Source organism: Panthera uncia, chromosome F1 (assembly GCF_023721935.1).
Source record: "Panthera uncia isolate 11264 chromosome F1, Puncia_PCG_1.0, whole genome shotgun sequence".
Lineage (NCBI taxonomy): Eukaryota > Metazoa > Chordata > Mammalia > Carnivora > Felidae > Panthera > Panthera uncia.
The window spans coordinates 41,635,604-41,651,312 of NC_064813.1; the positions used below are offsets into that span (position 1 = coordinate 41,635,604).

Genomic DNA, 15,709 nt, shown 5'->3' on the forward strand with positions numbered 1-15,709 from the left:
GAGGTATCAGAAGTCTAGTAGTTCCTTTGTCCTTGGATGGTAGTCCTCAGCTCTTTGCCATCCATACTGGATATGCTATGGTCAAGTTAAACGAGTTAGTCGATATTTTGGAAGTTTCCCCCGTGCCCTGCTGTATAAAATATGTCCTAACATTTTTTCTACAAAGGTGTATAATGTCATAAATTACTCAGAGGTGTTTCATGGTCCGATAGTTTCTAGTCTTAGGCACCTGGCTCACACTTGGAGCAGTGGCAGGTTAGACCTCCAGCAACCTCCAGAGAGTGATGCTGCTGAAATTGTTTTCGCTGTTTAAAATTGAAACAATTTATCATGCAACTGAATTTTGCATGATATAAACAGGTAAAACTGCCTGTTTACCTTGGAGCTTATTCTGTTCTGAATGGTATTAAATGTGTATTTTTTTCTATAACTGCAGGTCCTTGCTTATTTGCTACTCAGAAAGCTATTTGAAATATAAGAATAGCCAATTCAAGAGATTATATGTTGTTTGTGATGTAAACTTTGAGAATAAATAGCTTAGTATCCTCAGGAAAATAGATAGAAAGGACAGACTTTTTATATGTGGAAAGTATATTTCTGTTCTCTTTACAAGAAGTTATAGAGCTTGAATAGATGAGAATAATTTTAATATGGTGCCATCTCAGGAATTTGGGTTTTGATAATGCTAGTAATGAATAAGTAAAAAGTTGAACTTTCTCCTGAACTTAATGGGCAGGGATCATTATAATTTGTAAGTAGATAGGTAACCTTTTGTTCTGACAGAGATCTATTTATTACAAATGTTGCCAAGCACGTGTACCTCAGCACATTTAAACACTTGTGGTTGCCATTGGTGTGCCTGGTGCATTGGGAAGAGTAGAGGAGAGTGAGAAAGTAGGAAAAGAGGAAAGCACAGCAGAAAAAGATTGGATGATGGGAAAGAAAGAAAAGAAGTTCTTGTGGTAGCAACAGACTTATGTTAGTAACCACCTTGAATGCCATTTGGATGTACAAAGCAACATCTCTTACTTGGAATATGTGGGGCCTTCTTATGTTTTGGATTTGTAATATTTCTTGATTTTAGATAATTCCAGGAGAGCCCATTGATCTAGAAAGGACATACTTACTTGGATAACCTTGAGTTCAGCATTTTATGATGGTTGTTACCTTTCAAAACGTGAGTTAGTGAGAAACATTTCCTGAATACATGGTAGCAGTGAGACTGCCTCGTCAACCTTGTGAGTGCGCATTCCGGTCTGGGCTGCCTTGGTTCTGTCTCATGTCGGACCACCAAGCCGCCACCATTTGCAGTTCAATGGATCGCGCCATTATCAGGCATCATGTGCTACAGCGAGTCATTCTTTAGTTATTGCTGTGGTAAGAATGTTTAACATGCGAATAATGACCATTTTGAAATCCTCTAAGAGCACTGTCGTTGTTTGGATGCTTTCAGAGTTTAGATTTCTTGATAAATGATCCATCTACTTCTGGTGTCATTACTTACCAATGAATGAAGCCTAAATAGGTTTGGCTCTGCCACTTTTGTACTGGATGTAGACATGTCTTTTTATCTGTCTTAGAAAGAGATTGTAAGTGTTACAAACCGGCTTTTGATTCTTAGTGTTGTGTACATAGTTACCGTTCTTTCCGTTTGACCGCTGTAGGTGAAGACTTCATAAAAAACTTAACCCAAGGTGAGACCTCTAAGCTGGACCTTGGGTTTGAGGAGTGGGATATAGCCGGATTGCCTTGGTGGTTTTTAGGAAACCTGAGGAACAACTATACACCTAGAAGTAATGGCTCAACTGATTTACAGACAAATCAGGTAAATGTCACATTTGAAGAGGAACTTTTTGTTTTCTTTTGAAAGAGTAACATTCTTGGTTGCTCTTGACCACACATTGCATTCTGTAAGAATTCTCATTCAGTGCCACGACTTTAAGCACCATCTGTGTGCGCCTGATGCTCAAATCTGTATCTGCAGCCCTGACCTCTTCTCTTAAATGCCCACCTTCTATATTCAGCTGCCTACTCAACACCTTCACTTAGATGATCTGACATTTAACATGTTCAAACCAGATTTTTCTTTTAATTTTTCTTTTTCCCCAAACATTCCTATCCAGCCTTTCTTTTTTCACACGTCTACCTTCTATCCAGTAATTCTAGCCCAATCCAAAGGGATATCATTGATTTCTTTCTCTGTCATATGCCGCATTCACGTTGTCAGCTCTTTACCCAAAACATATCCAAAATCTAACCCCTTTTATTACTTCCGGTGTCATACCCTAATGCGAGCCATAATTATTCTCTTCCTTCATCTTATTTTATATTCTCCATTGCACTTCTCGCTTTGTAAAACTGTTACTCTGTTTTGTTTATGTATCTCTTGTCTGTTTACCCCTACTGAAATGTAAGTCCAGGGCTTTCGCATCATTTACCACTCTATTCTGTTACCTGGTACTTAGAACAGTATCTGACACGTAAAAGGCGTTCCGTGAGCATTTGCTCAGTAAATGAATGGGTATATAATGGTGGCAAAATAATAAGTTTTCTTTTAGGAATATTGGAGAAAAGCATGTCATAAAATATCCATAGTTGAATGTAGAAAGAAAGTTATATTTAAAGTTGTTTGGGAATTCAGAAAGAAGATTTGAGTTACTATCAGTATTTCTCATATTTTAATAAACATTATTGACTGTCAAGGAAATGATGTACCACAGTTAATAGAATGTCTTCTAGGTTCTCAGAATACCACCTTTGGAAAGGAGTCGAGGGAATGGATTCTATTTAGTTGAGCAGCTATGAGTCTTTAGCCTTTAAGCTCTTTAGTACCATTTCTCAAGTGTTATACTTGAGTTACTGTTAAGGTAGAGAATTCTTTGCCAGACTCCTTTATATCCACTCACGAGTTTATACATAGTAGATGTGAAGTAGATGTCTGTGGAATGAATAGATGTCCGTCGAAGAAAGAGGCAAGGTGTTCTTTGGAGATGTGTAGGGACATTGAGTTTTGGGTTCGTTTTTATTGGTTCAGCATCACTGATAAGCGTCTGACTATAAACCTTTTTTTCTACTAGGATATAGGTACTGCCATTGTTTCAGACACCACAGATGATTTGTGGTTTTTGAATGAGTCTGTATCAGAGCAATTTGGTGTGGGAATCAAAGTTGAAGCCGCAGATACTGAACAAACAAGTGAAGAAGTAGGGAAAGTAAGAGACAAAAAGGTATGTTTGGAAACATTTCGCCTTGTTTGTATCTACGTGTACCTAGCATAATCTGTTCAGGTCTGGTATCCCAACCCTTTTGTACAACAGATGACTCACATAATTCCCCCCCTTTAATTTCTTTTTTTAAAGTTTGTTTATTTTGAGAGAGAGGGCACGAGGGAGGGGAGAGAGAGAGAGAGGTAGAGAGAGAGAGAGAGAGAGAGAGAGAGAGAGAGAAAGAGAAAGAGAAAGAGAAAGAGAAAGAGAAAGAAAGAACTCTAAGCAGGCTCCATACTGCCAGCATAGAGCCTGACGCGGAGCTCGATCCCGTGAACCGTGAGATAATGACCTCAGCCGAGATCAAGAGTTGGATGCTTAACCAACTGAGCTTTTTACTCATTACTTTTTCATGTTTTCCTGTATCCAGTTTTAAGAGTCACATTAAGTTAACCAAGGCTGTCTTAAAAACAGAATAGGACTGTTTGGGTGAAACTCCTCCTCCTTTAGAAGCAATAAGCTGCCCTTTCCTGCTTGTCTGATCTCTCACTGTGGAGTTGTTTCTTTAGGAGACCTTTCTTTGCTAACAAGGCAACGTTCTAAATGGCCACAGCAGCCTGTAGGGAAAGAAATTCTTATGTCTTGGACATCTCAGTGTCTTTCATAGCCATTGATATGTAAATGGAAATAGATGAGTTCTCCCTACGTATTTTAGAGTTTAAATAAGGGGAAAGAAGAGAGAACTCCAAATACACATGGTGTGAGCACACCAAGATGAAACATGTGCTCAAGTCTCAAAAGAAATTGGACGCCAGATCCAGTGTCCGACATCGACAAGATTCTCAGTAAACATTCATTGAATAAATGTAGCAAAACACATACCCTGAATAGGGTCATTTTTTTAATTTAAGGGATTTTCATAGTAATTTGGGTTCCTGAAGGATATGCTGGTGTGTTTGTAGGCAGATAGATGCTTAGGTCCTGCTAGCCTAGTTGTATGTTGGGAGCATTAGAAGGGACTACAAGTGGCTTGAAGGAAGACAGAGGGGACATTTGGAAACTTCCATGGAGAGAGGTGGGACTTAGAATACTTGAACTTGCATGAGAAAGTTGCTATACTGAGGTCCCTAATTGAATCATAATTGGTTTTATTCCATTTACCAGATCACAAAGTAGGGTGTTGTTAGAATTTTAAATTCCAAATTTTAAAATTTAGAAGACACTTCCCACATTTCTTGACTTTCTGTGTCCTGGTCCATGGGCATGTTGTTACAGGGCAACCAGAGTATCACTTAACTAGGTTTACTTTTGAATATGAAAAGTAAAACTTTGAAATACTTTGTTTTCATTCTTGACATCTTAGTTCCTTATTTTATATAGTACTCTTCACTTCCGTTTTCTCGTGTAATTCTGAATGCCTACCTAGATTCCCAACATAAAAAAATCACATTTAATGATTTGTAGCTTTTCTACTCTGATATTGTTTATTTTCATTAAAGTCATACATTTGGGCGCCCTCTTCTATTTGATGACCTTTCTGGGTACTTTTTAATCATTTCTTCTACTAAAGTTCTGGCTGGGTGCATCTAGAATCATTTAAGCTATTTTCTTTCTAAGTGCTAGTGATGGAGGCAGAATGTAGTTTTAAATTGAAGCTCTTTTGTCTTTTTTGCTCTCAGGTTGTAACCTCCTGTAAACTAGGTGAACCTCACTAATGAGATGTCTTTGCCCTCATAGGTGATTGAAGTGGGAAAAAATGATGACCTTGAGGACTCCAAGTCCATAAGTGACGATACTGATGTAGAAGTTACCTCTGAGGTAGGGGTATCTAGTAAAAGAGCTGTTTTGCACCCCCCGCGTCTCCCAGTGTGTACGTTCCAGCACTGCACTTGTGTTGAAGAAGGCCATTTCCCCCATTTCTATCTCCCTTTCCTTGACGTTAAGACATGTTGGCTTCTTTATATTTTGTTACAGGTTTTTATTGGAATTTGGAGAAAGGGTGACTTAAGTGCCTGTCTGTATGCCTTTCTCCCTGCTGACGAAATTCTTTGGACCTGATGCAGTGGACACACAGAGTTATTCAGAATAGTCCTGCACTGCTTTCCCCACTAGCCACCCCTCTGTAATCGTAAAGGTAGACTTATAAGCTATCTAAAATTCTTTGTCAAGTACAAAGATCATATTTTCAGTGCTTTGTTAGAAATCGACAAATGGAAAATGGCTTAATTTCCACACAGGTTTATATTCATGGAGGGCTAATAAATGAAAATGTAGTATTCAGCTGGAAAGGTAATAGGTATGGATTTGTCACCAAATGACAACTCAGGTTTAGACTCAAATGTATACCTTTTCTCTTTTCATGCTGGTTCCCCATTTTCCTTTTAGTGCTTCCCTTGGCTAACCCACCGTGGGAAGAAGGGTGGTGGGGGAAGGACAGGGGAGGAGAGTTTACAGTTTGCTGCTTGGGGATAGAAAAGTGGTATGTTGTCTTTGGTCGATCCTCCCCAACTCCTGGCCTGCCACTGTTGCCCTTATGGTAATTGACTGCAAATTATCTGTCTGCATATAGCTAAGTAATAAAGTAGAATATATTGGTCCGTTAAGGGTTCTTGACCATAACACAAATAGCAGAGATAAGTGTTTCCATCTTCATCAGACTTCTTTGGCTACTTGGGCCCAGAAAATCTATTAAGCAAATAGACTGTATTTTATCAAATCAAAGATGCCATTGAATTTAATAAGCCCTATTATTTTATGTACTACTAAAAAAGAAAAAGTGATGCCAGTTAGACTGTGACACACCATCAGTTATGAATTCCAAATCTTTACGAATCCCCTTTGAGTGTCTGGATAGCATTTCAGATGAGATGTGAGGATCTTAAGCCGGCAAGAGTGTTGTGAGGCTCCCTGAAGACCACCCAGTTTAACAGATGGTCGCGTTCCTGCCTCTTTGCCCATGAAATTGAGTTACGACTTCTAAACTTGAAGTGTGTGGCCTTTGTTCTGAAAGTAATCAAGTCTGCCTGTGTCCAGTCATTGATCCTGTCAGAGCCAGGCAATTAGCCACATTAAATACCCTTGACTTGTTCCAGGTAGCTACCTTTGCATTAAGCAAGGCATTTAAAATTCATTGAGCTCCAGTATCTCCTAATTTGGTATCTACTAATTTGGGTATGGAGAAGCAGGAAAAAAGTTACGGGCATCCAAGGACAAGAACGTTCATTTTTCAGAGGGTATGGTTTAGGCGTATAGTTAGCTAGTGAGAGACCATGAGTAAATTTAGTAGTTTTCAAATCTCATTTTAATTTTAGCTTCCTTTTTTTGCCAAATTTTATATTTCTTAATTAGTGGGAAAGAATGAAAGTGTTCTCTTTGCTTCATTCTTTAGCTTCTTGCTCAGTAAGAGAGTTAAGTTGTACAAAGAAATGAACTAAAAAGAAGGCAGCAGGGAAAAGCCAGCAATCAAAATTCCATCCAGATGAGATAGAATGCCAAAATAATGAATTTAACTTTCTTAAAGATAGCTATATAAATCTTGACTTGAAAATGGCGGTTGTGTCACTATCATTGTAAAACTTGTCAAGACTTTCTTACACGTGGCTGTGGAATTTGCTCATATGAGAGGCTAGACCACCGATGGGGAATGTCCGGACTCTCACTAGCTTAGTGAGATGATGAGCCAGGGCCTACCCTCCCTTTTCCTCAGCTTCATGTTTGCCACAGAGTGAGTGTTAATTGGCTGCACTTGTCTTTGTAGGATGAGTGGCAGTGTACTGAGTGCAAGAAATTTAACTCTCCAAGCAAGAGGTACTGTTTCCGTTGCTGGGCCTTGAGGAAGGATTGGTATTCAGATTGTTCTAAGTTAACCCATTCTCTCTCCACGTCTGATATCACTGCCATACCTGAAAAGAAGGAAAATGAAGGAATCGATGTCCCCGATTGCCGAAGAACCATATCAGCTCCAGTTGTTAGACCTAAAGATGTGTATACAAAGGAAGAAAACCCTAAACTTTTTGATCCCTGCAACTCAGTGGAATTCTTGGATTTGGCCCACAGTTCGGAAAGCCAAGAAACCATATCAAGCACGGGAGAACAATCAGATAACCTTTTTGAACAGAGAACAGATACAGAAAACATGGAAGATTGCCAGAATCTCTTGAAGCCGTGTAGTCTGTGTGAGAAAAGACCACGAGATGGAAACATTATTCATGGGAGGACAGGCCATCTTGTCACTTGTTTTCACTGTGCCAGAAGATTAAAGAAGGCTGGGGCTTCATGCCCTATTTGCAAGAAAGAGATTCAGTTGGTTATTAAGGTTTTTATAGCATAGCTAACTCAGTGAATTGCAGAAAATATTAACAGGGCTAGGTCATGTTTCAAAATGTCAGTATTGAGCATCTCTACTCAGTGTAGCCCATTACATCTGTTTATTTATTTGGGTAAACATCTGTGTTCCCCAACATTTTTGCTTCTAAACTTATATGGAATTTGAGAATGAGTTCTTTAGAACTAGGTTGCCAGTTTGGGGGACGCTGTTAACATGAAAAGATACGTTAAAGATACCACTTCATTCTCTCCTCAAAGATGAGGATCTGGGAGAAAGCAACTGCCAGTACTAACAAAAATACATTAATTCGCTCACTTACCAAATTATTTGAAGATTCACTATTTCTTTAGTTAATTGTATTCCCCATTCTTTTTTTCTGTTAGGGAATGTTATTAGGCATTAGGATCCAAGGTGGCTATTAGAAAAATACTAAAGCTAACAAAAGAAAGAATAATAAATTTGATTAGTCAAGGTATGTAATGCTATATAGATTGTCGCAGTCAGGCTGCACGATTCAGATAAGCGAAAAGAAAAGTCTTGAAAAACAAGCGCTTTCTCCATGTGTGCCTAGAACAATGGTATGGAGCATTTTTGCTAACATACTCCTAAAAGAATTTTGAAAAAGTATATGTAACCTTTTGCACATTTTACACCATGAGGTATGTAATTAACAGACAAAGTTTCCTTTCTGGTGAGTTGTAGACCTCTGAGTAGCCAGCCTAAGACAAGCAATGGAACATTTCTGTCTCCTGAGAATGTTTCCCTTGTTCCTCTTTCCAAGCAGTTCCCCCTCCATTTCGTGGCTCTCATTCTAGGTTAGCTGTCCTTTTGCACATGTTTAGTGTGACATCTAAATTTTAAAAATACCTTTAAATACTTAGAAAGGGTACCCTATCCAATATATTGTATATGTGCCTTAAAAACATTTTTCTCAAAGCCTTGGAGCTGTAGGTTTCGTTGATTAAAGTTATAGAAAAAGTCCTGTCATATAAAGTAGCAAAGCTGTTCTCATTTTAAAATTCATCAGCCAAATCAGATTTCACTTTCAGTCAGAAAATGTTTGACTTTATTTTTAAAAATAAATGCATTAACACATTTCTGGCACAACCGTCTCAATTACAGTTCTAAGGTAGGTAAGGCATAGAATTTTTAACCTAAGCTCCCTTTGCTTTACTCTGTCCTCATTATCTTCTGAGAATCATTCCTCTGGAGGTTTTTTGTTGTTCTTTTATTGGATGCCTCTAGAGGGTTTTTACATTCTGAGGCAATGCCCCATAGTAAGATTCTAGATGGGTGAGAGGCAGCCTTTCCTTTGGAAATAGGGAGTTATGGCGGTTGTGGAAAGGATAATAAGAAAAATGGTAGATCTGAAGAAGCCTTATCTGAGCACATTAATCTTAGGACAGTACAAATGGAAGTTGAAGACCTTTAAGCTGATGTCTTTATACCTATCCCTGCCTGCTTTCTCCATGGAAAAATCTTGAAGTATGCCCAGGGGTATGCATATGAGATTTTGGCGACGAGGGCCCTACAATTAACAAATTTACTGATCCAAAAAATCACCTGGGTTGCTTGTTAAAACAGCCCAAGTTTAAAAAAAAAAAAAAAAAAAAAAAAAAAAAGCCAAACTCAAACCCCCTCCCCCCACTTTGCCCTGGAGTTTCCATTTGAACGTGTGTTCCTGGAAGCTGATTCAAGTGGTCCACAGACCACACTTTGGGAAGCCCTGCCCTAGAAGGAAGGGTTTTCCCAGTTACAAGAAGTAGAATGAACAAGATCATTTTTAGCAGGATATTTAATTTTCTGAGGGGGAGTTTTGTTAAAAGTTGTAGAATTTTAAAACTAGAATGCACTCATATACTCAAGCCCCTGTTATTTTGCACTTGAGGCTAAATTTAAGGTTAAATGACTGTCAAAAGTCACAGCTAGTGATGCAGCTATTACTAGAATCTAGGTAACTTGTAGTAAGTCTCTAAGCCATGCTCACTCTCTTGTCATTGTTTGTTAAATATGTAAAGTGGGATGCTTCTCGAATTTGGGGTAGCTCATCATCCTAAAATATTGCAGAATGTGACTTGCAGCCAAACTAGGACTTTAGAGAGAGTAATAACTTTTAACACTTTCTCCCTAAAGAAAAAGGCCCTATAAATGTCAGGCTTTCTTCTATAATCAGATGTCCTCCCACAGGGAGGACAGATAAAGGTGCAGAGGAGCCTGATCCATTGTCTCCAGTATTGTTCCTTCTTGGGGAAGGAAGTTAAGTTCCTGGCTCTCTCTAGGCATCAGGGACAAGGGTTTGTTTTCCTTCTAGAAGTAGAACGAGTCCTTTGAGTTTAGTGTTTTGTTAAACCATGGTAAGTGCTCCACCACTCCTGCAATTTAAATGGCTTTTCCCCCTATTTTCTCTCAAGTACTACTCTCTTCATAATAGTTTGATAGCCCTCAATTTGGTTTGATTTTGCCAGTTCGGGGCTTTTGCAAATGGTAACTTAAAGGAGGGACAGGGAGAGTTGGGGATCTGCACTTGTACCCTCTGATTCCTCTTATGAAAAGTTGCAGGTTTTTTTAGAAAATCAAAAAATGGGAAAATTTTGTGTTTGTAGATATTTGATGCCAGTTTTGGTACATCCTTGCCTAGCACAGGATCCTCTTTTGCTACTCAGCTTTCCTTCTCCCCCTTGCTCACCTGGGTTTTATACTGTCCCCGTTACCACGAAATACTTTGCGTAGAACATCCCAGGCTGTATGTTTGAGCTGTGAGTGGTATAATAACCTGGACTCAGGTTTCCTGAATCTCTGATGAGAGCCGAGAGCCGTGGGACTGACTGCAGCTGTTACAGAGAAACGAGTGATAGTATCTGCAGGAGGAGGCAGCTGGTATTTCTCGGTAGCTTATCTGAAATCTGGGATGCCGCTTCCCCTGCACATTGTTTCCTTCATCCCGGATCCCTATCCTGTGTAATCACCCCTGGGAGTGTAGGATAGCAAGTAGGACTTGTCATTCCTTGGGGTAGAATGGGTGAAGAGTCCTACAAAGGGCCACATAACGCTATCAGAGCAGTTCGTTACCTGCATCTTGATTTGCTTTTGGTTTTGTTCTTTTTTTTTTTCATGCTACTGCGGTACAGGTATATTTTACTCACTGCCGGTAAAGCAAGACATAGTTTGTACGTGAAGTCTTCATAGTTTTACTTCTGCCAGGTAAATTCCTAATTTCCAAACACTACTATTTATCTTTTAGTTGTATTTAGGGTGGACGGTGTGCTCTGGTGTTCTGGAAACAGTGCCAGTTTACCGCTCTTTTTCTAGCAGCCCGTCTGATTTGTCTCCTTTTCTCCCTTTTCACTCCCAGATGCTTGAGTGGAAATCTTGATTGTGAGGAGGGATCTCTTAAAGGGGGTGCCAGTGGAGTTTAACTTTTCTGCATCATGCCATAGATTTGTGATCAATGAAATCATACCATATTAGCACCAAATTTCTTTTTCTCTTTCTTTCTCTCTTCTTTCTTTCTTTCTTTCTCTCTCTCTCTCTCTCTCTCTCTCTCTCTCTCTCTCTCTGTGTGTGTGTGTGTGTGTGTGTGTGTCTTTGTCTTTCTTTCTCTTTCTTTCTGTCTTTCTAAGTAATCTCTGTCCCCAATATGGAGCTTCAACTTCTGACTGAGACCAAGTTGCATGCTCTACTGACTGAGCCCAGCCAAGCGTCCCGGCATCAAATTTCTTATTTTAATTACCATTATTAATATTTATGATCAGGTTACCCTGGACAGAAAATTCAGAGCAAAAGTGACAAATCTTAAGAAACAATGAATTTTTAGGTTACAGCTAAAAATGTCTCCTGTCTCATTAACTCCCTGTACTTGCACTGTACTTACAATATTTGCTATGCTTTTGTATTAAATACTTAAATCAGACTTTATAAAAATCTTAAGACCAATGCATATTGCCATTTTTTCGTAGTCCATCTATGGAATATCACAGGTTCTCAGTCCTAGGCTTGAACAATGGGTCAGCGTCTAGCCAAGCCAGCCTACAAACTGCCATGAACTTTTCTAATATAAGATGGAATCACTGCCAAGCATTTGAAATATGCAGTTGTGTTTTAATAATAATTTATGTATATTTAGGTGTATATAATGCTTTGTAGGACATTGTTTTATTTGTGAGAATTTTTAATGGTCAGGATCATTTGTAACCTTTTTTTTTTTAATGTCAACTCAATGCAATATTTGGCTCCTTTGAAAAGTCATTAATGAGAAATTGGTGAATGCTAGATCTTGGGTTCTGCAGAAGTATTGTGTTATCTCTTGGTTCTCTTTAGAAAGGAGGAATCTTGTTAACCAGTTATTTGCCCGACCCCCCCCCCCCGCCCCCGCCCCGAGAGTTATGTGAACTTTGAACTATATGCCTTTAGATACTGTGAATCTGTTGTTTTCCATTTAGCCAAGTATCTACTTAAATTGTTCATCAGAGCCCTAAAGAAGAATTTACTTTGATGGTTCTCTTCATTCATGGGTGTGTATATATGTATGTACATACACTATCAAGACTGCTAATGCCTTTGCTGAAAATGGCTATAAAATAGGAACTAGCTGTGTTTAGGATCTGCACTTCAAAGAGAAAAAACCTGTAAGCTCTCCCCTGTGCCAAAAGCAAAATGTGCAATGTTTACAAATGTCTGGAATTTTGCACTGCTGTAGGGTATGCTGAGGTTACTTTGCTGGAATGGTCCGGAAGGTGATTAATGGAGTTGCAGTTCAGCGTATGAGGAGAGATACTGAGGGTCTACAGCTGAACTGAGGTAGTGGTTCAAGTGACTCCCTGGCCTAATTTGGGGACAGTTTTTCCAGACTGCTTTGGGACATCCTTTCCGTGGACAGAGCTTTCCTCGGTCACCATTGCTACATTCGTCCTTTACAGGAGCCGCCAGATCTCTTCTCACCTGTGGGAGATTGTATCCTAAGCATTTTGAGATCTTTTGATAGAATGAACGTGCAATCCCAAGTAATGCCATTACTGGTGCGTGTGACCTTGTTAAAGAAAATACAACCTTAAAAAACACTCGGGTTTACTGTACCTCCGTCAGAGCCTTTTGAATGACTGAAAATGTTACAGAGAAGTGTATCTGCAGCAGAAGTAGCTGATAGATCTCTTGGTAGCTTGTCCGAAATCAAAGATGTTGCTTGTCCTGCAGATTGTTTTCCTTTATCCAGGATCCTTATTTGATACCTTCTGGGAACATAGCACAGCAAGTGAGAGTCCTCATTTCTTGGGGTAGAATGGGTCAGGGATCTTGAAAAGGGTCAAGTGCTATAGAGTAATTCCTGTGTCAGAACAGTCGCTATCATTTGGCAAATGCTTTCTTGAAAGTTGACATAATCACTAGAACACTGACACCTATCAGGACACCTAATGTCTTATCCTAAGGCATTTTTTTTTTTTTTTTTTTAACAGCTACCTTGGCGTCCTACCTTTCCTCTTCCTTCTTCCCTTACTGTTGCTCTTTTTTCCTCAGAGTTCAAAGAGGTCTGCTTCTGGATACTGCTTTTATACCAAAGGCCTTCTGTATCACCCCCTGGGTGGTTGTACCTACAGTGATCTTTAGATAAGATTCCTCTTTTCCAGTCAGTCTGGGGGAGTGTTTCTGTTGGAGAGTTAGGTGGCAGATTCTAGCAATCAGGAGGGGAAGCTGTGACATCAGAGCTACTGTCTAATAAAAAACAACTCGTAGTTTAGTTTAGGTTTCCTTTGTGTCCATGATGGGAGAACAGGGAGGGCAATCAGGGCCACTGTTGTCTCCGCACTAAGAGATTGAGGCCAACCTTCCCCTTTCCTACAGGACTTTTTTCCCCTTCAGTTTGCCTTGCTTTTTCACTCCTTTTAAAATAATCAAAATGTCTCCTTTTGGGTTTTTTTCTTTCCTCCTTTTAAAAATAATAGAAAATGTTTTAAAAGGGGAATGAAATGTTTCTGGCCTCCTCAGCACTTGGCAAGGTAGAAGTTGTAAGCAGCCTTTGAACAGGACTCTGTCCTTAGTCTGTAGGCACTATTATGTGCCTTTTGGGTAGAGATAAGGAGTAAGATCATTCCACCCTCTGTGGTCCTGGTCTTGACCTTCTTAAGCCTCAGTTTTTCTCATCTGTAAAATGAATACTTGTACTACCCTTTTTCTACCTCATAGTTTGTTATGGAGATAAAGGATGCGGGAGCAACCTAACCTGTAAATTGCTTTAAATAAGATGTTAAGAATTGTTAACCAAGCTCTGGGGTATGTATTCAGAATACCTCATGTTCTGGAAGCCGAGCACAAGCTCCTCTCTATGCCTGCCTAGCAGAGCCTATGTTGCTTCCTTATACCCATGCCTCTAGCCCATCTATTCTTTCCTTGCTATGAAGCTCTTGACTAGAAAAGAGGCCATCTCTAGGTTCTGAGAGAAGTGTGTGTAAATTTGGATAGTAGATACAACTGCCACGCTATGGTCTTGATCCACGAAAATTTTCTACGTGCACTTGAGTAGGTGGCCTAAAATGCACTGCCAATACGCCGAAAACATACAGTTTTCCAAATAACGTATCTCATCAGGTAGCATAACCGACAGGAGTGTAGCCAATGTGCTTGCATCGCGTGGAAGGAAAAAAGCAACTTCAAGTAACTGAATGTGGCCAGCTTAGTAAATGGGGCAAGGAGACAGCTTCATGTGTTCTCATCTAGTCCTTTTAAGCGCCAATAAAATAGCTCTGTATCTTTTTGGTTTTTGCACTATGTAATGCTTTTAATCCCTGTTGATTCTGTTGTGCCTTTTTGTGTATTAAATATTTTTCGTTTTGCCGTTGTGGTGTCATTATTGGGGAAATTTGTATATAACAGAATCTCACTTTTTGTTTTTATATGCAGTCTTCTGTCTGATTTGGGGACGGAGAGAATAGAATTTGCCATAGAAGTTGCTGTACTTAATCAGTAGTGACTTTGATAGTTTCCACCATTCACCTATTAGAGTATTGTATTTCATTTTTAGGTTCCCAGTCCTTCAGTTTCTTTTAAAAAAAAAAATATTTTTTTTAACATTTATTCATTTTTGAGACAGAGAGAGACAGAGCATGAATGGGGGAAGGTCAGAGAGAGAGGGAGACACAGAATCCGAAACAGGCTCCAGGCTCTGAGCTGTCCGCACAGAACCCGACGCGGGGCTCGAACTCACAGACCGCGAGATCATGACCTGAGCCGAAGTCGGACGTCCAACCGACTGAGCCACCCAGGCGCCCCAGTCCTTCAGTTTCTTTTCTGAAACTGAAAAGATTTTGCAGAGTCGCTTTGAACATTGAGCTAGTTAGGTCAAGTGGAATTTCCCCAACTATAGCCCTTGAGAATTAGAGAATGTATCATACCTGCATGTCTAGGGTGATTTGAGACAAGCCTTGCTTCTAGGCACCAGTCTGTACCTAACTCTTCTGAGCCCACGACTGTATTGCCTTGTCTGTCGTTGCTACTGGAGAGATTTCAAATGGTGAGGTGACAGATTTGCCTCTCCTGAGTTGACGGAGACATGCTAGGTGCAGGCTTCTATTTTGTGTTTCGGATTGGGGCTAGTTCAAGAGGTAGTGAGGGTTTGCCACAGAGTACACATTAATTTATCACTTCCATGCCTAACGTTTGCTGAGGTTTTTAGATTGGGGGGATTCTAGCCCTCCTTGAAAAGCTAACAAAACTTAGGAAATTCTTATAAAAAAAGCACATTTTACGTTCATTTTCAGTAGCTTCATTGAAACCACTGGTCTGTGGCCCTCCTGTTCTGTTCTTTTGAGGGATATCAAGACAACCTGTCCACCAGAGAGCTTGCTAGCCCACGTTCTCAGAAGGTCATGTCCTCCCAGCTGGGACCGTTAAGGTGAGTGAAACTCGGGTCAGTTGTCCTGAGCTCAGGGCCACTGCAAAACAGACACGGATTGGTGTATGCTGCACAGCTGTTGGGGACACACTTCGTAGGCTGTCTTATCTAGAGTTATGTAATATGTACCTGTATGAGGAGCTCCTGGGAGTGTGGGGTGATACTGGAAATACTGGGGATAGCATTTAAAAATGAAAAAAAGAGGAGGAGCATTAGAACCAAGGATGAAGCCAGTTTCCGTGTCCACAACCCTTTCCACGTTTTGTGACCCCTTTAAGGTACTTTGTATGGATT

At 39.9% G+C, this 15,709-nt stretch overlaps 1 protein-coding gene across 2 annotated transcripts in view; it reads left to right on the forward strand.

Moving 5' to 3' along the window:
* MDM4 (MDM4 regulator of p53) overlaps positions 1–14,356 on the forward strand; it is a 42,570-nt gene extending 28,214 nt beyond the window's left edge. The window contains exons 8-11 of one of the 2 annotated variants that reach the window (XM_049634466.1): positions 1,665–1,825; positions 3,078–3,227; positions 4,944–5,024; positions 6,964–14,356. In XM_049634466.1, the coding sequence (XP_049490423.1) occupies positions 1,665–1,825; positions 3,078–3,227; positions 4,944–5,024; positions 6,964–7,536 (965 nt within the window). In that variant the 3' untranslated portion in view covers positions 7,537–14,356. Of the gene's footprint in view, positions 1–1,664; positions 1,826–3,077; positions 3,228–4,943; positions 5,025–6,963 lie in introns of those variants that run through there. The other variant, XR_007458834.1, reaches the window with a different exon arrangement.
* Positions 14,357–15,709: the final 1,353 nt, after the last annotated feature.